The following is a 23,197-nucleotide window of genomic DNA, read 5'->3' as shown; positions in this document are numbered from 1 at the left end:
ATCCATGGCACTGGATCTGAAAGAGACAGTAATAAGTTTGGGCACAGATAGATATGGACCACAATAACATAGTGGGTTACCCAGGAAACATGCTTATTTGAAGTGAGCCAATCTTCCTTCCTGCCCTTTCCCAGGCTCAGCTTGCCCTCAGACTTCTCTCCTCCTGTTCATTACAGCTGAAAGTCATCCTCCATGCCATTACCCAAGTGCAGGGTACAGGGTCTGTGTACAGTGTAGGGGCTCTTGCTTTGCCTGTGCTCCCGCCTGGCTTCTCTGCAGACTGCAGTCCCTTAAGGGGTGGGAGGGGGTGGCCCTGGCTGGCAGGTGACCCCCCCATCCTGCTGTCCACTCCCACTCCCTCAGGGCGACAGGAGAGAGACTCACAAAGGCATGAGAAAACACTCATGGGTCAAGACACAGATGGTTTAACAAGGGAAAGAAGCTCTCTCAGGAAACACTTCCTCATATCATACTGTGGCCAAGGATGGCAGGAAACTCTGGGGACCATTGAGCCCAAGCCCTTCTCCAAGCAGTCACCTATAGCCCAGCTCAGGAGGTGGTTCAAGAATGATAGACAATTTAAAAAGCATAAGCATGGCAACAAAAAACTGCCTGAGTGTGGCCTTGGCATGTCTGAAATCTTCAATTCCAACCTCATCCCATTACATTTTGAATGCATAAGTAATTACCCAAAGTGTAGTGTAGTGGCAATATCTAATGCAAAGTGTTTAATTTTGACCCTTTTAAAGCTGTGAAGCATAGTACTGATGTCCATCTAATACTAGAAACCTCTGCTGCTTCTTTGAGGGAAAGAGTATCTTCTACATGGGTAAGTCTGATTAAAATAACACACAGTTCCAAATTGATGCTTGTTTTATTAGAATACCAGATAACATGAAATTCACAATTTATGACACTTAAGCATCAAAATCCTAAAGTTTCTTGCTTTATTCCAAAACCTCTAAGATGTGAAGAAAAACCCAACATGTTGTTCTAACCCAACATCTTCAGAATGTTACTTTGAAAACATTAGCAAAGTAGAATTTAATTTAAAACATTTAATAGCTGAGATAAGCAATGCTTGGAGAAAGGTTTACAATACTTACAGAAGAAACAGTGCAACCCAATATTCATACTACAAATCTACCTTTCCACAACAATTAGTACTTCCAGGTCAGTTTTTTCCACCAAAAAGATGTTGTAGTGGCGAAAAGATGATGCTGGGGAAACAGTAACAACAAGAAGAGCACGTTAGACTTAAAATACTTCTCTGAATATCGGGAAAAAAGCTGATTTCTGTGCGGAAGGATAAAATACTAGTACATAACAATACAGAGGGAAACTGAAAAAAAATAGAGGAAACATTGAATAAGTTGTGCACTAATGGTCTGGTCTCAGTCATTAAAGGAATGGCACACTTTACAATTAACAAGGAGTTTTATTTTTGAAAAAAAACCCCAAAAACCAGCAGCTGCCAATATCCACCTGGTTCTGTGCAGTGATGGCTGGCACTCACAGGATCCAGCCTCAGCCGCATGAGAGAACTCCTTTGGCCAGCCAGCAGATGTCTGAACAGTGACACTGATTTCCATTTAAAATGGTGCCTTTGGGAATCAAAGTCCAGATTTGTTCAATGGCCAAATAAAGGTCACATGCAGCTTCATGGGGCTGACAATCTGTCCAGGAAGACCCTTTTAGTTGGCACTTGCAGCTGAGAAAAGCCACTTTGTATAATGGCTGTGATGGAGATTCAGTCACCCTCTCTCATCAGGAGTTTTTCCCAAAGACAGCTCAGAAGAGGAACATTTAGTGGTAATACTGCCCCTTAGCATGAGATAAAATGACATCCCTTTTTTTTTGCCTTGGGAGACTTTGGTTTAACCACAGAAAAAATGTCTCCGTCCTTCAAAATTATGGAGAACAACCTGGCACTGCCAGAATCAGCCTTTAACACAGCCTTGGACAGAGCCAGGACTGCCTCTGCTCATCAGTGTAGGATTAGTACCTTCTCCAGAACTGTGAGAGACCTCTTCCTTCTGACTTCATGTTTCCTTTCTTTCCTGTTTGGTCCACTTGCTGCAGCAGCTGCACTGCACCCTCAGCCTGACTGACTGCTCTTTTTTGTTCAAGGGCAAATTCCACAGGCCCGCCTGTAAGAAACAGCAGCAAGAACAAAACCACATCCTCACTCTCTACACACTCCCTGTGTATCCAGGGCAATGAAACTCAGTGGAAACCAGGAATTCCTTACTCACAGAAACTCAGTTGGTCACAGTCTTTCTTAAGGGATGCTGTGCTGAACTCAAGCTCATTTGCTTTGGAGGAATTCTAAAAGGAAAAGTAACCCAAGAACTATTACACAATACTAAGTTCTATTGTACAGAGATTTTTGTTAGCTTGCTTCCTAAAAGTATTAAAAAGCAAGGTTTAAGTCTTTGTTGTGCGGTTTCATTTGGGGATTTTTTTCTGTTACAATGAGGACTTTCTTCACCAAGGTATTTTTACACATACTTCACCAGGACATTACATAAAGCTGTAATTTATTTAGAAGATTTTAGCATACCAGATAGTGAACTAATAGTAGCTATGGAATAGGCAGAGATTTCAAAAAACACGAACAGAAGAGCTGTGGGAAACGACAGCCCCTGGACAGTGCAGGCCCCTGGAAATTCATCGTTCTAGGACATGGTCCCGGGACACAGACTTAATTCGGAAGGGTCAAAAATGAAAAGTTCCAGAAGCAAGAGGTGGGCCAGGAGTACCCATTAGGAAGGTGATCAACAACACAAAGTACCACACAAAACAAAATAAGCATATAGAAACATAGCAAAATCAGCAGGTAAGCTTCTAAAAGAGAGTAAACCCTAAAACAACGACAGGTCCTAATGGTGTTTCCCTTGCACTAATCTCAGAACCATTTTGGTTGGAAAAGCCTTTTAAGATTGAGTCCAGCTGCTAACCCGCCATTGCCAAGGCCATCACTAAACCATGTCCCCAAATGCCACATCTCAGCTCAGGTTAACACAAAATTCCAAGCCTCTGATGGCCTGAGATCTTTGCAGTTTTGTCTGAGAGCATTAATGAAGTTAGGAAAATTCTCTGGAGTGACAGGCTGAGTCTCTTTATTTGACTCTCACTGGTGCACTGTGTAAGTGAAAAGACATGCAGGTTTGACCACATTCATCCTGACCAGATGTCACCATCACAGGCCTGGGAGACATTTGGATGACAGCTGAAAATGCGGTCTATTGAACAGTCATGTGCCTGTGGAAATTCTTTGCTCCTCATTCCAAATCCAACATCCCTAAGTTGATCCCACACATACTACGTAGACAGATTTCCTTCCTGTTTAATGAAACCCTTCCCTTTTTGAGAAGCATTATGAAATAACAGGTGGATTTGAAACCAAAGCCATACACTGTTGATAAACTGAGAAGAAGCCTTGGAAGAACAACAAGAAAAATTCCAACAAAGTATAGGAGCTACTGACATGTTTTTATCCTAAACCTAATCTTTCTTCTCATCCTGAATTAAAAGAAAAAAATCAAACAAAACCCAAATGGAAAGCATGTCACAGAAATATTTGGCTTTCATCTTCTAAAAATGCGTGTTAGGACTTAAGAAGAGGAATTCTGCCCACGATTTCACACAGTACTTGTGACACCTGATCTGGTGTTTATCAACAGAACAGTCTGTGTCCAGACAACCCTCTCAGTTTAACAGTGCCTTAACTAGTGCAATTTCGAGGACAAGTCATGATGTCACAAGCAGCTGTTCCAGAGAAGGTTCTTTTCACCTGGATTGGTATTTACTGGGTTATTTTTATCACAGTCCCAGTTTACCTGGAAAGTGCTCATGACATGCCCTCCCACATTAGTTAACACAAGAAGAACTTAGCGTAATGTCTGCCAACTGTCATACTGTTTCTCAGAGTCCAAGCTGCTAACCTGGAGCTCCAGCATTCAAGGACTCTAATGTCTTGAAAACTGTATAAACAACAGAGGAATTCTGACGACATTGATTATATCAAAGTGGAGGACAAAAGAAGCATCTTTCAGAAAATTATCCTTATCTCACCAACAGTGTTTGCAGTACTTGAGGAAAGAAGCCAGAGAGGGCATGTGTAGAGACCTGTCACTTATACTGCAAAGATAAGCAGAGGCGGGGTGGGAAAAGGGATAAAAGTTTTACAGACAAATAAACCTGCTTTTTTTAGGTAAGTTACTCTTTACTGAATGCTCCCAAGGAGTTATTAGTCAGTCTTCTTCCTATCCTGCAAATCCAACAAACCTGTCAAAAAACCCTGTTCTAAAATAATGTATTGGGCTTCTTTTGTGAGCAAACCCAAGAGAAATGTGTTTGCCTCCTTGAAAAAAATTATCGTCCAAAAAGCTAGAGAGGGGGAAAAAGCCAGAAAGGTGATAGTGTAGTAGGGATTTGAATTAAATTTAGAATGGGTATCCAGAAAATATATGAAGTGCATTTGGGAGGATGTGCAACATCTAGGAAGACACAGGTGTTAGGGTGTGACTAAGAGCAGCTCTATCTGAGCAGGCTTGGAGCCTGTGGGCTAGAAGAAAAAGAATCTTCTCCTCCTAACAAGGTCTTTGGAGAACACAGAGCAACAGCCAATCCCTCCGGAACAATCCTGTCATGAATCTGCCTTCTGGTGACGTAGTGAGAAAAGGCATGGCACTGTTTCAGGAACAGGGTGATGCCTGCACAGCCATCAGCAGAGAGAGGGACTCTGGTGGGGAGTGGCACATGGTCACAGCAACGCCAGTGACAAGATGCCAGCACTCACTGTGGGCCCTTTGTGGAGTTCTCCATAAAGGGGCATGTGAGATGACAGAGGACTGGAGTCCTGGAGAGAAGGCAGGGCATCCCTCAGGCTCACCTCTCAGAGGCTGAGCTTACCCCCGTGCTTGTAGCTTGACAATCAGAAAAGTTTGCGTAATCTCAAAAAAAATATAACTCATACCTTTGTTAAGTCTTGTGAGGAGTCAAAAATGATGAGGGCGATGCAGGGAAAAAGGGGACAAATTACCGGCAGGCATTTTTATGCTTGCCACTGTAAGGGTCCAGGACTAAATAGGTGATGTTTCTTTCTGAATTTTCTGTAGCTTACCTTTTCAAATCCTTGCTCTGCTTTACTCATGTGGTGAACACAGTCAGCTCCAGTTCTAAAGAAAAGTAAGTAAAAACTGAGTTTACAAAAAGGAAGAAGCCACTCCAAGTACTTCACTAGAAAAAAGGACTTTAGTAGACTCTACTCAACAAGATATATACCCTTAATCTATATTTGTACTCATGTTTCAAAGTCTTCCTTAAAAATGAAAATATGCACTCATTCTGTTTTTCTACTGTTGGGAAGGATGAAAGTTTGACAAGAAAATCTCACAGACATGTATGCTTGGCAGAAAGATTTTTAAATGTAGAGTCTGATGAAGGAATAGAGATGGAAGCAAATTTTGATATAGAAGAAAAGAATTGCTGAGCCAGTCTTACTGGATAAACAAGAAGGCAAAGCGGTTAGTCAGAAGGGGTTTTTATGACTTAGAGCAAAGGATAAACCCACCTCAAACAAGATCTTTTTACCAAGCAGAAAGATAGCACAGGCAAACAAGTCAGCAAAGCTGCAAGTAGAAAAAAGGTCTCAGAATTTTCCACTGCAAGAAAACTGAAAAACAACTTCTAGCTTAAACTGTAATGTACTAACTTTTAGTGATTGGAGAATAGTAACATGAATAGGGTAATTACAGTAGTTATGATAGGCTATAGATAATAGTTAAGGTATAGATTGGTTCTACTGTACTAAGATGCTAAGCAAAGAAGAATATATAATACAATGTAAGCAAAACCAAAGGGTCTCCAGGCCTGCCTGCAGCTGGAGCTGACAGCTGTAGGCACAGCTCTGTCACGCACAATCTTGGACTGCTGTAACGTCTTGGATGGAATAAACTGCATTTTGGAGAGCTGCCTGGAGTCCCACGTCTCTCATTTAGGCTCTTACATTCTACGATGACAAACAAGCAGTTAAAGAGAAAAAGCGTTACATGAAAAGGGGGATGAGCAGAGAGTTGAGAAAGCTTGTGGATCCTACAAGGTTACAAGGGCAGGTAGTAAAGAACCACAGAAAGATCTTGCAAGACTTGATCATGGGGCATTAAAATGGCAGAGGAAACTCCATATGGGGAAGTATGAAGGGATGCATGTGCAGAAAAACCACCCTGGCTTCACTTGAGGTGATCAGAATCACTGGGAGTGCCACTTGGAGATTCTGATTTCTCAACACTCAGTAGCACCCCAAGAAAATCCAAATCCCCCAAGACAATTTAGGAGCAAAAGAGATTGTCCAGAAAGAAGAGAAGACAGAGAGCTGGTCTCATTGCAGCAGACACACTCCTTCCTGGGGCAGGGAAGATGCTCAGCCTGAATGAGCTCTTCAATCTAACAGTCTAACTGGAAAAAATGACAGAAGGCTTGAAGCTAGTGCTCACCAATTTGATTTTGAATTCAAGCATACACTTAAGAATTACGGATTGTTCTAATCATAACTGCTGTGGCAAGATTCAGGACCTAAAGTGAACTGCCAGACTGGATCATGAAACAGCCCTTTTTGACCTTGTATTTTATTAATCTACAACTTGTGTCTTTGGATAAAAGAAATAAAATTCTGAATTCTGGGCTCATTCCTCCCTCATATTCAGCCGTTGTATTGTGAGTAGAAACAGGCCAGGGGGATGGGGGTGGGATTAAAGGAGTACATTTGCATGAGCAGGAAAAGAACTGGCTTCAGACTTTGTTAATATCTCTGCATGAAACACGCTTGGGAATTGGGTAGGATATAAGCACCAAGGTAGATGATTGGATATAGTCTGTACATGGGAGGGGAAAGGTGCGCACTGATGGATCCAGGACTGTTTACCACAGACTTGTGAGGATTCAGCATAGGTATAGATTTTCTTCTTTTAAAAAATACACTCTAAGAAGAAAGAAGTCTGCCAGCCTGTAAGTAACACTGGATATCTGAGAGGTAGTCAAGAACTAAGCACAAGGTTCACCAAGAGCCAGCCCTGTACCCTCATGCGGAAGAGTGATTCAGCTGAGCTGACTGATTCACCCTGAGCTGAATTAGGCAGAGCTCTGCCAAACCACTGCCCTCAAGCAGTGATCTCTCCCCTCTGCTCAAGGCTGCTGAGGCCCCTCTGCCCCAGTATGGACTGAAAGCCCCAGCACATGAGTGGGACTCACAGCAAAGGGCCACATGCAACATGATGATGGGACTGGGGAATTTTTTTTTCAAGTGGAGAAGCTTTAAGAGACGAGGCTGTTTAGCCTGGAGAAGGCTTGGATGGGATCTTACCAATGTACACCTGATGGGAGGAAATGAAGAACAGAGAGCCAGACTCTCCTCAACCTTCTTGTCTTGTGGCAGGACAAGAGGTAAATGGCACAGACTGCAAAACATGAAATTAATTTGAACACAAGAAAAACCTTTTTCACTGGAATTGTGGTCATACACTGCAAGTGGCTCTCCACAGTTGTGGTGGTTCCACCCTCACAGTCTACTCAAGACCTGAGGGAACTTGCTTTGGGTGACCTTGCTTGAGCAGAAGGGGTCTGAACCTTGATATCAAAGGACCTGTCCAACCTCAACCATTCTGTAAAATCCAGTGATAGAGATCTACTTGGAAATCACCATGAGAAGTTTAGCTACTGAAGAAATATGGTGAAGTTGTGTGAGAATACTCACACAATGCATGCAATTTCATGAGACTTTAAAGCACTTGGAAAAGAGCAAGTTCCAAGGTGTTGCCATCAGCCTCAAGCCAAGAGGGCAGCATTTATCAGCTGGCTCAATGGAGCAGGCTGGGAGGCAGGTGGAAAACTGCTTCCAGTTCTTCCCTTGCTGTCCTGAACTCAGGTGTGTAAGCCAGCGCACTGCTCTGTCTGGCCGCTGAGCTATCACCTCACTGCGACTCAAAAGGTGATGTGAACACAGAGGAGTTAAACAGGCAGAGCTCTGGTCAATAGTACGGGAACTTGGAAAGTACGGGACCGCTTTTTTCCCAATATGAGCAATGATGCTTAGATTCTGTTAGCCAAGGAAGAAAAGGAAGAAGGAAAATGGGGCAAAGGATTGCACAGAAATGAAGCATGAAGAAGGTACAAGAGACATTAAGAATATCAGTATGTGTCCTGGGAGACTCTTTTGCAGTCAACTTACCTGTCCATACAGGACTGTGGGCATGAGGTATCATCTCTGATTTCCACTCTTCTCCTCTTCACTGCTTCTTTCATTGCAGTACTTTCTGACATTTCATTTCTTTTCCTGACCTTCAAAGGATTGCAAGTTTGGTATTGGTAACAATTGATTTTGACTTTTCTATTTTAGAACAAAATTCCTAGTTGAAGTACATTCATATTTTGCAAAAATTGTTCCTGCTTATAATCTGAAAACAAATAAAAAAAGGATTCAAGACTAAAACAAGCACTGGGAGGTCAGCCAGAGAATTATGCTCAATAGTTTTAAACAAAGTATTTCTTTCTAGGGACATCCTATTTCGTCCATTTTCAGAGGACTGCCAAGGAATGTAAATAGCAGGAATGCAGAGATAGAAAAAATTCTTTAGGGGAATTTGGACACTTCCTTGGGGGAATTTGGATTTGAATTATTCTTCATTAATTCACTTCAGACACTTACCTATATTGAAAATAATCCTATCCTGAACTCTCATTACACAAAAACTTCTCAAATAAGCATAACTTTGCTGTTCATGACACATTACCTAGTGAACTACTTAATTACTCAGAAATATCAACCTCACAGATTCTTCCAGTGATGAAAACACTGGACAGCTCACTCAGTCAGGCTTGCAGAAAATCCGTAGAACTGAAGGCAGCAGGCTCTTAGGTCCTGATACAGGACTGCTTTCCAAGCTCAGCAGAACTGTCAGAAGAATGTCTCTCCCCTTGGTTCTGCATGAGAATTCGGTGCCACTTTACACTGCCTGACTAACTCCTAGTGGTAGGGGAACTCTAGCATTGCCTAAAGGATAGATTCTGTTTCTGAAGAATACTTAGAACATAAATTAAACAACAAAATAAAACCAAATGCACAACTTACAAGCTCATCACTGCCCTCCTTGTTTACTTCTTTACCTGCAACAGAAGTATAAAACTTGGTGAATATTTGGACTCAACTTTCTTTAACCAACTGAAAAGTATATTTTTGCACTGCAATTTCTCTTCCAGGAGCAAGATAAACTACTGTGAAACAGTCTGGACCTGCACATGATACACCGAAATAGAAAATGTTCAAATACAGCTCTTTCTGTACTGGAATTCCTGGCTATGAACACCAGATATCATTGGGATGGGACAACTGCTTGTCTTAAAGAAGTGAAAGGTATCTTCAGAAGAGAAGGGCCTGAAAAACAGTTAGCATCTCGCTGTGCTTTGGGCACCAGATGGAAGATGAAAGGACATCTGGATCACAACCTCTAGAGAATACTGGCCAGCTGTAGGATGTATGGGATTCACACATATTTCCCTGAAGAAAAATCCCCACCAAGAGAAATGTGAGATGTCAAGTCTGAAAGTAACAGTGCCTTACACTGCTCCTAATTTTAGAATAGCAATGCTGTACAACTATCTGGATAAGGCAATTAAATACTGCAGCAGATGTGCAGGGAAGTGAGTGAACTCTCCATGGTTAGAAGTCTTTACATCCAGACATGGTACGTTTGATAGGAAATGCAAATAGGCGAGACTAAGAAAGTTGGCCATCTTATAAAGATCCCATTATCTGCTAGGCAGTCATTAAAGAAAAACAGTAAGTTTTTCCAGAGACTGGTAATCACAACAGGAAACACTTTAAATACTCAGTTTTCACATCAGAGGAGTTTTAATGTAGAGTCCCACAGAGTCCTTAGCTGTGGCTTGAGGTTGTTCAGAAAATTCATAGAAAACCTGGAAACTGAGACACTGTTGAGGTGAAAATGTTGGCTAATTGTATAAAAGATATTATTAACATGATTACTATCATTTGTTTTTTACAAAAATCTCTTATTTCTTTAGGAACATAGCAACAAAGAGTGTGATTTTCTTTGTCAACAAATGTAGTCATGCACAAGGAAGAAAAACATGTGTCCCATATACATTTATGTGCTGGCTCCAGACCACTGACTGACATAAAAAAATGAAGGTTGGGAGCCACTGGGCATAGCTTCACAAAAATACCAGCTAAAGAGTCACCAGTGGTTGGAAAGACAAAGGGGAATTCAGGGAATTTTAGACAAGCAATATGAGACAGTAAGGAACACCCTCTTAAGCACTATTTCAAACTCATGGTACAGGCATCCCACATGCAGTTTTGCTCTCTCCGATTCAGATACAGTGACAAAGGAAAAGAGAAAAGCAAGACATAGATCATAGATGTTTACAGAAATTACCCAAACATAATCACAGTGACTTACCATAAGATATATTTTGCTGAAATGAGTTCAATTCTAGATACAACGTACAAATGTAGGGATAAGGCATGAGATAGACATTCTCATGTTTGAATTTCATTTTTGATACTCGCTCCCATTTACTCAAATCTGAGAAGAATGGTAAGACCAAAAAACACAACACTAACATTTCAAGGAAACATGAATCCTGAAAATGTCTTCTAAAGCTTCAGAAATCACAGCACACTGTACATGTGCACAAGGGAGCAAATACAACCTGTTCTATGAACTTGTGAAACTGTACTAGTAACACACTACAGGAAACACTTATACATTTTTATTTATCCACACTGTCCCATCAGTCACCTGTATTAATAGTGTTCTGTTCCCTTAACTGTGCTTGCCTTCAGTACTGACACCCTCCTGAAAAAGCTAACCCACGGCCTTCCAAACCTATAAATAAAAAAAAACCCCTTCAACAGTCTTTCTAATTAAAAAGGAATTATTTTAAAATTTTATTTAAAAATTAAAAAGGATTTGGATTCATAGAAGCAGCATGTCCTGGTTTGAAAAGGAAGTGAGTTTTTCAGGATGCTGTGGTCAGACCAATAGGTGCTCAGATTTGAACATTGGCACCTGGTGTGGCCACTGAGGACATGGGTACGCCTCTGAGAACACAGGGGGTTAAAAGCAGAGAACTCAGGGGGAAGCTCTCTTGGGCTCCGTCCATGAAGGAGGTCAGAGCTGCCCTGCCCGGCTGCGGGCTGGGAGGGAGAGGGGAAGCCATGGGGCCGGGTGAGGTGAGCCGGGCCTTGGACTGAGAAGGGAGGTGATGGTCCCTGAAGGATGGAAGGGTGGAGGAGCACCGAGAGACACTGGGCAGCCCCTCCCCTCCCCCGAGAGAGAGAGAGACAGAGCCGGTGCCTGTGCCAGCTTGAAATTTGATAGCATGGCCAGCTGAGAAGGAAAAGGGGGGGGAACAGCAAGATGGTGCCCGGCAGGGCAGCGTGGGAGTTCTGGACAGGCAGAGCCTGAGATTTTTAACCCTTTTCTTGGGTGATGGAAACCTTACAAAGGCTGATCCTCCTGGAGTTGAATGAGAAGAGAGATAGAGATGAGATAAGAGGAAATGGGCCAATGTGATGCAAGTTTGTTCAAGTGAAATATGTCCAAGAGAAGTTGAGAAGAATCCTAGGTGGGAGGAGATGATAGAGTGGCCTTTGGCTGGACTTTGGTGCCACGTGTGACAAGAGGTCTCGAATGTGTTTCCAGGGAAAGCCTATGGTACAAGAGGGACTCCTCTCTCCTTGATGAACCAAGAATTATCTAAAGGGTGGTGATGGACTGAGAGTTGGTGATCTGAGGGGTACTAACGGAATTGAGAATCCAAGGTTCTGTACTGCTGTAATGTATTGGAAATTTGGTGGGGGGAGGAGGAATGTTTTTAGAGGGGTTTCATTCTGAGTTCTGTGTGTGGCTTTTTTTTATATATAGCTGTAGGTTAATAAAGTTTTTTTTCTTTATTTCTAAGTTGGAGCCTGCTTTGCTGTATTCCTGGTCACATCTCACAGCAGACACCAGGGAGAATATATTTTCATGGGGGCACTGGCATTGTGCCAGCATCAAACCATGACACAGCATCATTAAATTTACTTCACAGTTCAAAACAGGGGAAAAAAGATAATTGACATGACAGCCATTCCTTCATGTGAGTGCAGTTCTGACATGCAGGAACTTCTGCTTGGAAGGTCAAATGGTGCTGGACATAAGTCTCCTTACACACCTCTGATCTCAGGGTGAAATGAATACTGTTAGTCCTCATTTGCTAGGAGAAACTAATGTCTTGGGGACAGAAGACGATGAAACATTGATACAATCAGTTCCTTTCAGGACTGAAACTGCCTGATTTTTAGCTTGAGGGACTCATCATTGGGGATTAACAAAGACACTGTCACTCTACAGAGAGGAGACCGACACACCAACTGTCAGACAACCCCTCATGCCAGGCCTCTGAGCTCACAGTTCTCTTCCAGGCCCAGTGCTGGCCGAGCATGTGGATGGACTTACAAGTTCTAGAAATACAAGTTTGTAAACCAAACACTCTTCAATACACAGACAGAACTGGTTGAGCTTTAGACCAAACTAATAAAGTTGGTTGGATTGGGTGTCTTCTGTATAATGACGCTCTTGGCTGCCTTATCTTCTTGACTCTAACATAAGTAAGTTGCTGTCATATGTACCTGCTTCGGACAGAGAAAAAGGATGGCCTCATTTCTCATTCCATTATGCCTGCTATTAAGAGGCATAATGCAGTCTTCTAAGACAGGAGGGGAATGCCTCAGAGGTTTTCATTACTCCAGGGCACTCAGAATCACAGGAAGTGATGCCAGATCTGATCCAAAAATGGACACACCTTTAGGACTGGAAAACACTAACATTTAACTGGATTACTTTTCTCTTCAGCAAAAGTCTCAGGAGAGTAAATTCTCAACCTAATACATAACAGCAACTACAAGAGAAATACTAAGTTACCATCTCTTTTATCAAGTGATTGTCACTTTAAATTAAAAATCTGCAGAATATGTAGCAGACACGACTAAATTCTGTCCAGTTGCCCAAGCCAGAAGAAAAAAAATGAAGGCCACTTATGTATTCTGATGGTAGAACACCTAGAAAGAGGAGAGCCTGTAGTACAGCCACTAGCTAGAATAATCCAATCTCAAATGCCTCAGCACTTCTGTATCAAAAGTGAAATCCTGGGAAACTACACTCCTCAAAACCTGTGCTTCTATATGACTATGCCGTGCAATTGCACACAGCTTTTACAGCACTGTCTGTGGACACCAGGCCAGACTGACAGCAGCTCAATGCCTCTGCAAACTTCAGGGAAGACAGAAAAGATCTGTTGACTGGTCCCATAGGGGTGAGAGGCATGAGTGCAGTAAAGCGAATACTGTGCCAATGACATTTGCTTCACAATTGTTTCTAGGCTTCAAGGACTGAAGAGGGAACCAGGATAACTGGATGACAATTCTGCAGGCTTTGTGTGTTTAAAAGCCTGTCTGGACTTCCAATTATCCTAGCTCAACTACTGCTTCTTGTAAAGCTCACTCTGTGAGGTACTTTTTGCTTTTCTCAGCCATCTCTGTGGAGACATGAGTGCAGATTCACACTTGCTCCAATCCTCCATCCCCAAAGGCTCATGGTGGTTTAACCTTGAGGGACCTAACAAAAACAAGTATGTGAGTTTCCCTGCTCATGAGCCAGCATTGCTGGGCCTGTAAGGAGTGTTTTACATTCCATGAACCTTTGGGAACAATGCACCGGCTGTGCTTCTGAGCACAGGAGATGTGCTTCCTGGCACTTTATATATACCTTTGTTTGCTCTGGCTAAACCTGATTTGGAACACAGGGCTGTTTGGATGAAAACACTGCAAAACACTCTTGTCGCATCAGTTCTCTGGTGAAGGCAACAGCTGAGGTGCTCACAATACCTTCAGCCAATGTCAAACTGCAAAGCAAAGATTGAAGTAGTACTACTCCAGCTAAAGAACTACACACTCCTACACATAAATGTTGACTTATGCAATGCCCAAAAGATACAAGCCATTGAATCTTTTCTTTTATGAGTAGGACAGAAAGGATACATGGAAAGACGGTGAAGTGGTCTGTAGAAAATGGATGTAAATCATCAAGATTTGCAAGGATTACTCGAATCACTTCCTGGAGAGACCAAAAAATAAACAAAGGAAAAATATTAAAAACATAGTGACAATTCCACTGTCAAGTACACTTTCAAGACTTGGGGAAAAATTAACATTACTTTACAGTTTGCATGAATTGTGGAAGACCAGGTTCTAGATATTCTGCCTTTCTTCCTCCCCTTCTTCTCCCCACTCCTTCTTGCCATTTTAGAGTGTACTACACTGACAGACTCATAAAAATTTAGGTGAATGAGTACCTTAATCTTGAATTGACATAGAAGAATTACTATGGAAAATGGGGGTGTGCTTTTAAATTTAAGGAGTGTAATTTAATTTTTCCAGCAAAACACACACAGCATTTACTTACTCCTCTTTCTCTGAATATTGACCCAAATCAGTTATAAGGCAAATGCAGTTAAGCCCCAACAAACTCCTCTACAAACACAAAACATTTTCTAGTAATACCTTTCAACATTTTCAAAAGTGAAAAATATTGTACTTCTTCATATAAATTAAAATCAGCACATTTCCTTCATTAAGATTTTCAATGCCATTACTTTACTTTGAAGATTTTTAGAAATTAAGTAATAGGGAGGAGCATTTTTAAGCAGGCAGTATATTTGTTTCAATTTTTTAGAAATGGCAGGGGCCTTCCTCTGTGTCAGGAAGAAGATGACAACAACACAACTCATCCATTGTAACCATCAGTTTGTGCTTGGACACAAAGCAATGGCATCATTAAAAGAACACTAATTGGTTCAACAGTTGCAAGGAAAGCATACGCAATTTAGCATTTGATTAGCCTCCATCGAGCCAGCTCACCATACTGCCACAGCTCCTGAAAAACCAAGAGGGATTAACAGCTAAGTCAAGTCTGACAACTTGAAAGTTTCGAGGTTGAGACTGAAATCCTGGGAAAGAGCTCCTGCAAGAATGACTCTGAAGAGGAATAAGGCAGGAATTGGGTGCGACTAGCTCAAGAAAGAGGAGCTTCCCTTTGTCCAATTTCAACAGTCAGTAGCTTCTTTGGAATATTTCAAACAAAAGCATGACTCTTCTACACTAAATTTTGCCTGTTAAGGAACATTTTTCATTTGTGTGTTTGTTTTGGTTTTTTTTTTTTTGGTTTTTTTTTTTTTTTTTTTTTTTTTTTTTTTTATGCTCAGATTCTCCAGGGAAGTTTCCCCTATGTTCCCCATTGCTCACACTTGAAATGCTGCATTTGACAAAATGTTCCCAGTCCTGTAACAACTATATTATTTGTTTAGACTAACACCCATCTGAAGTCCTATGGACCTGCCTCAGCTCCTACCTCTGACTCCTTGGCAGCGCTTTCAGTGAGACTGAGATTGGGAGAGCTGCGAAACAAAGAGAGAATTGGAACCATCCCAGTCAAAATGCAATGAAGTTACATTTCAAGTAAGAGTTTAAACAGAAACAAAACATAATTTCCACTGAACAGGAAAAAATACTTAGTGGGCAGATTAATTCCTAACCTATTACTCTTAAAAAACATCCCTTGTGAACAAGGATTGTTTCGTGTGACCCTTCTATCCACTTGCGTTTTGTTTTTTAAGGTTGGGTATTAACTCACTGCCACATGCAGCCAACAAACTGCAGACTGACTTCTTGGCTTTAACACACATACCTGTTGAAGTTGCCATACCGGATTTTAAATTTGTACACATGCCTGCCAGCATGAAGAAATCTTGTTTCGGGCAATGGATAGGTGAATGGTTTCAACGACATCTCTCTCTCTGAACGCCAGACTAGGAAAGCAGGAGAGTCAAAGGTTAATTCCTAAAACCCCTCACCACATCTCTTTCTGTCGTATGGAAAGATTATATGCAGTTTTTCTTCCAGGGGACATTTGCAGAGAGAACTCTCCTACCAGTCAGCAAACGGCTGATCTGAGTGTCCCCTGTCAATAGCGCTGTGTTTTTGAGCAGGATCCGAGGACAGGCCCAGAGCAGACGGTCACCTCGTCTTCAGCTGCACTGCCCTGCAATTGCCTCTGCCGAGGTCCCTGAAGCTCTACGGGACTCGTGCTACGGGGATGGCAAGCCTCCTTTCCTCCCCCCGCGCCCGCCCCCGACTCCTCCGCGGAGCCCTGTGGGGCCCGTGGCCGGCACCGGATGCGAAGGAAGCCGCGGATCCTGGCTACCCCCGAGAGTCCGGCCCGCAAGAACTCATTGCTCTCCACTCCCACCGCACGTCCCCGGTGCCCCCAACCACTGCAGCAGCAGCGAGCAGTGCCCGGCCGCCCCCGGGGTGGGGCGGACAGCTCAGGCCCTCTGGTGCAAGGCCTGGCCCTGCTGCGGACGCCGGCACAGCGTCTGGCCTGCCAGACGCGACATACCGCCGCCTTTCCCGAGTCGGGGGCGGCCTGAAAGGCCTCCGGACAGCTCCAGCGCCTACCGGCCACCCTCCGCTCCACGTCCAGTGGTGCCACTGTGCCCACTGTGCCCACCAAGCCCTCGCCTCGCGGGGCCGAGCCGGGGCTGCGGTGCCAAGCGGTGCCGAGCACAGCCAAACCGATCCAAATGGAGCCGAACCAATGAGAGCCTAGCCGAACCTAGTGGAGCACAACCGAACAGAGCCAAATGGAGACGAACCAAGACCAGCCCAGCCGAGCCCGGCCTAATCCCGCCGAGCCCAGTTGAGTCCAGCTGCAGATAAGGAGAGGAGGCATGGCCCAGAACGGGGCCGCAGCTCTGCAGCCCCTTTCCTCGGAGGGGTAGCGGGACCGGACATCCTGCTGGTGGGTGCTGGAGTTGGCCACGGTGCTGAGGTGGCATTTCAGATGAGGCAGAGGCACCAGGAGGCTCCAGGAGGCACTAGACCTGCGGCGAGAGGGGCTAGGGCTCGATCCTTAGCTCATACAGCACTTCTTTCTTTTCCCTTTCTGACTCACACAGCTCCCTGCTCCACTTCTGCTGCTTCCTGTTGTCCTCCCTTTATATAGCTGGAATATTTTATATACTACATCTCTTTAAGAAAGACTGGAATTGAACGATCGTTCCTTTTCTCACAGTGTTAATTGTGACGGTGTTCACAGGGGTTCCATCCTCACAGGATGAGGGAAGAAGAGACGAGGATTTGACTCCATGTTTCAGAAGGCTTGATTTATTGTTTTATGATATATATTACATTAAAACTATACTAAAAGAATAGAAGAAAAGGTTAGAAGGCTAGGCTAAGAATAGAAAGGAAAGAATGATAACAAAGGCAGCTGTCTCGGACTGTCTGTCCGAGCCAGCTGGGCTGTGATTGGCCATTAATTATAAACATCCAAGATGGGCCAATCAAAGACCCACCTGTTGCATTCCACAGCAGCAGATAACCATTGTTTACATTTTGTTCCTGAGGCCTCTCAGATTCTCAGGAGGAAAAATCCTAAGGAAAGGATTTTTCATGAAAAGATGTCTGTAACAGTTAATATCCAGGCACTGATACAGCATCCCTTGCAGTTCAGTCAGTGAGGTGAAGTCCACTTCCTATAAGCAGTGGCATGATGGTACCCCTCAGCATTGGTAAAGACATGATATAGAGAATAATTCAGCAGCTGTAGAACAATTTTGAATTTATTTTCACTGTCTTTTGGTTTAAAAAAAAAAGCAAAATAAGCTTAGGGAGTCAAGAAGTAATTGATGCATTGATTTCATGCACAGGCAGGAAATTGGTAACTACCAGTGTTCAAGCAAGCAGATAACACAGTGGAAAACACCCCTTCACTAACTACTCTAACCTTCTGTAAAGATGCTGAGCCCACCCTTCTGGGTGCATCTCAGCAAAAAGGGCTATGTCCTGTTTGAGCTGCTCTTCAATAGCAAATGAGAGGCTCTAAGTTGGCTTTACAGTAAAACAGCACCCTCAGGAATCCCTCCAAGAAATCCTTGGGGCACTCCTCAACACTAATGGATCTTGCAACTAGGCAGAGTCCCATCTTGCCACAGTGTCACAAACTGATGCCTGAAAATTAGCCAAGAAAACAGTAGTCCATAGTATAGGGCCTATGGAGCAGGTATTTGTTTAATTGATGCCAGGAGTGAGGAGGATAGCTCCACCACAAACTCACTTGTCCATTCTTTGCACAGTACTACAATTATACTTTTTAACCTAAGTTGTATATGATACTTTTCTAACCTTCATATTGCAATCTATTTTCCAATTATATGATTATGTAAGCCCTTGTAGCACATGCACGGTTTCTGCATGAGGTGATCGTCAGGCTCCTGGTGGTTGCTTTGGATGAAGGCTCGTAAGTCTTCCTGGGGTTTGAATTTTTCACCTCTGTTTTCGGTGCAAACTGTATAAGATTGCCTGCTCAAAGAGCCATTGGTTAGCTTTTGCAGTTAGCTTGTTTTGCTAAATTTGCTAAATTTGCTGATTTGACATACCCTGTTCCAAAGTAACTACACTTTCTGCATAGCTACAGCCTTTGCATAGCTCAAGCATTATCTTGTCACCTAGCCATCAGCACAAGGAACTCAATGTACATTGTGACACAGCACAACGTCATGGCTCAGCAGACCATTGTGACAACCTGAAATCTCATGGATCCAAGCATCTACTTGGACAAAGTAGGGGCTCGTAGGACACAGGTGCCACTGGGACATTGCCAGCTCTTGTAGAATCCAGTGTCCATTGCACAGCACAGCCAGATGGAAACATGGAGACCATTGGAATGGAATCTGATGGAACAAAGTGTCAATTGTGAAGACAGCATGGCCTCATGGAATTCAGGGGCAACTGGGACTGGACCATGGCTCATGGAAGCAAGGGGCCATTGTGACACAGCAGGGCCTCACAGAACCCAGGAGAACATTGTGGGACAATGGAATTCCATGGAAACAAGTGTCAATTGCCAAAATCTCGGGCTTCATGGAACCTAAGTGACCATTGTGACTCCATGGCACTGCTCATGGAAGCAACTGTCCATTATGGCACAGCCAGGTTTAGCAGAATGCAGGAGACAATTGTGATGCAGTGGAATCTCAAGACACCAAGGCTCCATTGTAACACAGAGGGGCCTCATGAAACCAAGGAGACTGTTAGGCAATGGAATCTCCTGAAACAAAGTGTAAATTGTCAACACAGCAAGGTCACATGGAAGCCAGGTGCCAATAGGATGTTGAAAGGTTTAAAAGCATCATGCCTATGCATACTTGGGCAAGAATAAGATCCATTGTAGCCAATATAGAACCTGGCAAACCCTAGCCACAAGCTGGACACAGGATGAAACTGGGCAAAAAATGGGGAACAAAACTTCAAACAATGCAGTACAGAGCTTGCTAAAACCAGTGAGAAAATTGCTGAAACAGCTAACAAGAGACTGCTCATGCCTAGAGGAGAAAGGTGAAATGGGCACGGTGATAAAGACATCCAGCCTTCATCAGTGGACCATCAAGGAAGATACAGAGCCTTCCTCAGTGAGACCTGGGTGCACTGTACCTCTGTTTTGCATATGCTAATGATAATGACGAGTTCTAAGAAATAGTTTGTATAACCACAACTTTTCTAAGGAAAACAATGCATGAAGTATAAACACGTATTGTAATCTGCTGTGTACCTTGGGTGTGGCGATGCTAGGAGGATTGATCCCTGTGCACCCAGCACACTAAATAAAGCAAATACCTGTTTCTTGGACTTTGTCTCAGAAATATCTCTTGGCCTGGTTTGGGGCAATTCAACATTTCAAAGGCTCATGCAAGCAAGTGTCCATTGTTGAAACAGCTGGGCCTAATGGAACACAATAGAACATTGTTACACAATGGAATCTCATGGAAGCAAGTGTCAGCACTTAGACACTGGGGCCTCATGGCACTGTAATGCAAGTAGTCTTGGGGAAAAAAGTTTCAATTTTGAACAACACAGCTCCTCATGGAACACAGGTGCCACTTGGATAATGCCAGGGCATGTGGAACTCAATGTCCATTGTGACACAGCGCAGCCTCATAGAACTCAACTGACCATTGTGACACAATGGAATCTCATGGAGCCAAAGCTCTACAATGACCCGGGTGCCTCTGGGACATTGTCAGGCCTAGCAGAAATAAGGCTTTGTTATTGCGCAGCAAGGCCTTATGACACCTGGAGGCCACTGTGTCGCAATGGAATCTGATGGAAGCAAGTGTCCATTGTGACACAGGAGGGCATCATGGCACCCAGGAGACCACTGTGACACAATGCAAGCTCTGGGAATCAAGAGTCAACTGCAAACCCAACAGGATCTCCTTGAAGCCAGATGCTATTTGGATATTGGCAGGGCAGGTGGAACTCGGTGTCCATTGTGACATAACACAGGCTCATCAACAACAGGAGAGCACAGTGACACCATGGCATCGTGGTGAGCCAAGCATCAATATAAACACATCAGGCTCTCATGAAACTAAAGAGAATTTTGTGATGCAGTGGAATGTCATAGATCCAAGGCTCTAGTTTGGGCAAGATGGGCCTCATTAGACACAGGTTACTCTGGGACCTTGCCAGGCCTAGTAGAAACAAAGCTCCATTATTGCACAGCAAGCCTCATGGGACCTAGGAGGCCACTGTGTCACAAAGCAGTCTGATGGAAGCAAGTGTCCATTGTGACACAGGCAGGCCTCATGATATCCAGGAGACCCCTGCCGTGCAGTGCAATCCCTGGGAACCAAGTGTCAGCTGCAAACACAATGGAGCCTCCTTGAAGCCAGGTGCTACTGGGATATTGCCAGGGCAGGCAGACCTCAATGTCTGTTGTGACTCCAGTGTCCATTGTGACACAGTGTTGCCTTGCAGAAACATGGGGACCCTTGTGACACAATGGAATCTCATGGAACTAAGTGTCAATTGTGAACTCAGCATGGTCTCATGGAACCCAGGGACAACTGGGGCTGTGCCATGGCTCATGGAAGCAAGAGGCCGTTGTGAAATGGTGTGGCCTCATGGAACTAAGGAGAACATTGTGAAGCTATGGAATCCTGAGGAAACAAGTGTCAATTCTCAGAACAGCGAGGTCTCATAGAACCCAAGTGACCATTGTGGCTCCATGGATAATAATGGAAGAAACTGTCACTTGTAGCACAGCATGGCCTCATGGGACACAGGCACCACTGGGACATTGCAACTGTGCATGGAACCAAATGTCCATTATGACACATCCAGGCCTGATGAAACACAGGAGGACACAGGAATATTGTGACGCAAGGGAATATCAAAGACACCAAGGCTCTCTTGTGACACAGAGGGCCATCATGGAACCAAGGTAACCATTGTGAGGCAATGAAATCTCATGGAAAAAAGAGTCAGTTGTCAACACAGCAGGGCCTGATGGAACCCAGGTGCCAATGAGATGTTTCCAAGGCTTGTGCAAGCCTCCATTGTGACACAGCTGGGCCTAATGGAACACAGGAGAACATTGTTAGACAGTGGAATCTCATGGATGTAAGTGAAGTCTTTTGCAGCAGGTCCTCATGGAACCCAGGAGACCATTGTCATGCAAGATATCTTGGGGAAAAAAGTTTCAATTTTGAACAATGTGGGGTTTCATGGAACACAGGTGCCACTTGTGTACTGCCAGGGAACGTGAAACTCAGTGTTCTCATTGCAACAAACCACAGCCTCATAGAACTAAGCAGACTACTGTGGCACAATGGAACCTCATGGATCCAAGGCTCTCGTTTGACCAAGATAGGCCTCATGGGCCACAGATGCTACTGGAACATTGCCAAGCTTAGTAGAAACAAGGCTCCATTATTGCACACTAAGGTCTCACAGCACCTGGGAGGCCACTGTGTCGCAATGCAAGCTCTGGGAATCAAGAGTCAACTGCAAACACAGTGGGGCCTCCTTGAAGCCAGGTGCTATTTGGATTTTGCCCTGGCAGGCAGAACTCAGTGTCCATTGTGACATAACACAGGCTCGTGAACAACAGGAGAGCACAGTGACACCATGGAATCTTGGGGAACCAAGATGGTCTCAACACAAATCCTTCTAGGAGTAACTCTTGCAAAAAACAGACTTTCTTTTGTCTTCAATGGCCTGGAATATTTAGCTTTGGAAAATCAACTCATTTACAAATGTAATTGCAGGGGCAAGCCACCATTCTTTTAATTAACCTGTATATGTGTATAACCCTTAGTGGGGATTCATCCTTGTGACACACTTCACATTTTCTAAGAAAAGAGGCATCATTTATTTGCTTTAGTGAAAAAAATCTTGAAGGTACTCTGAATAGAATTAGAATCCAAAAGACTGAATATATAAGGAACAATTGAGATATTGCCTGGGATGAGATGCCTTCTAACAGCTTCACTTAAGGTCCCAAATTCTCCATCCAAATACTGGCAGATTGGTCAGAGGAGAAAGGCATTCTTTTTTATTGGTCCTTTGGGAAGACAGAGCTTGCAGGGAATTTGGTACTTTCTGGTCTACTGCCTACATTTCAAGAATTTTAAATACTAAAACGGCCTATGGAAGATGAAGTCATTATGAATGTGAAAGTCCAGTGCATCGCAGTCTCAGAAAGGAACCCATCAAAGCCCTTGAAATCTCAACACACAAGTTGCGAGTTGGCAGTGTATGCTAACCAGTTTTTAGCAAACCACAGAAAATGCAGATGAAAAAACAAGGTCATTAGGTCAGATACAGTGTGAAGAAGAATTAAAAAAGGAAAGCAGAGGATTGCAGCAACTCTGTTAAGTGGTATAAAAAATGTCAGTATTCTTATTGACATTAGCAGAAATTTGCAGCCAGTCTGAAAATTACAAACTAAGCAAAAGAAAAGGGGACTGATGACTACTCTGGGATAGGGTTTCCTAACAGGGATTTTCAAAATATACAGATTGTATCATCCTTTAATCCAAAGGATGTTATTAAAATGACAGTAAGGAAACTGCATCAAATGCTAGAAAGACTCAGGACAGCATACATATAGCTAGAAACACCACTGATACACTGAGAAAACTGACACCAATGCAGCAACTTTGTACTAAACTCCACAAATGTCCATTGCTTCACTGTCTGGCCTTTCATTAATATGCACATAGCAGCTCT

General features: G+C 43.5%; 1 protein-coding gene across 1 annotated transcript; it reads right to left on the bottom strand.

The window, feature by feature from the left end:
* Positions 1 to 965: 965 nt before the first annotated feature.
* MAJIN (membrane anchored junction protein) lies at positions 966 to 15,910 on the bottom strand. The gene is made up of 10 exons (XM_063181839.1): positions 15,810 to 15,910; positions 15,474 to 15,519; positions 14,105 to 14,180; positions 10,482 to 10,607; positions 9,131 to 9,165; positions 8,231 to 8,340; positions 5,129 to 5,183; positions 2,256 to 2,328; positions 2,006 to 2,150; positions 966 to 1,220 (listed from the first exon to the last, which is right to left on the bottom strand). The coding sequence occupies exons 1-10, from the start codon at positions 15,908 to 15,910 to the stop codon at positions 1,175 to 1,177; spliced, it is 813 nt and encodes a 270-aa protein (XP_063037909.1). The 3' UTR covers positions 966 to 1,174.
* Positions 15,911 to 23,197: the final 7,287 nt, after the last annotated feature.

This window comes from Melospiza melodia, assembly GCF_035770615.1.
Source record: "Melospiza melodia melodia isolate bMelMel2 chromosome 10 unlocalized genomic scaffold, bMelMel2.pri SUPER_10_unloc_1, whole genome shotgun sequence".
In the NCBI taxonomy this organism is placed as follows: domain Eukaryota; kingdom Metazoa; phylum Chordata; class Aves; order Passeriformes; family Passerellidae; genus Melospiza; species Melospiza melodia.
This window is presented reverse-complemented; position numbering and strand designations above follow the sequence as displayed.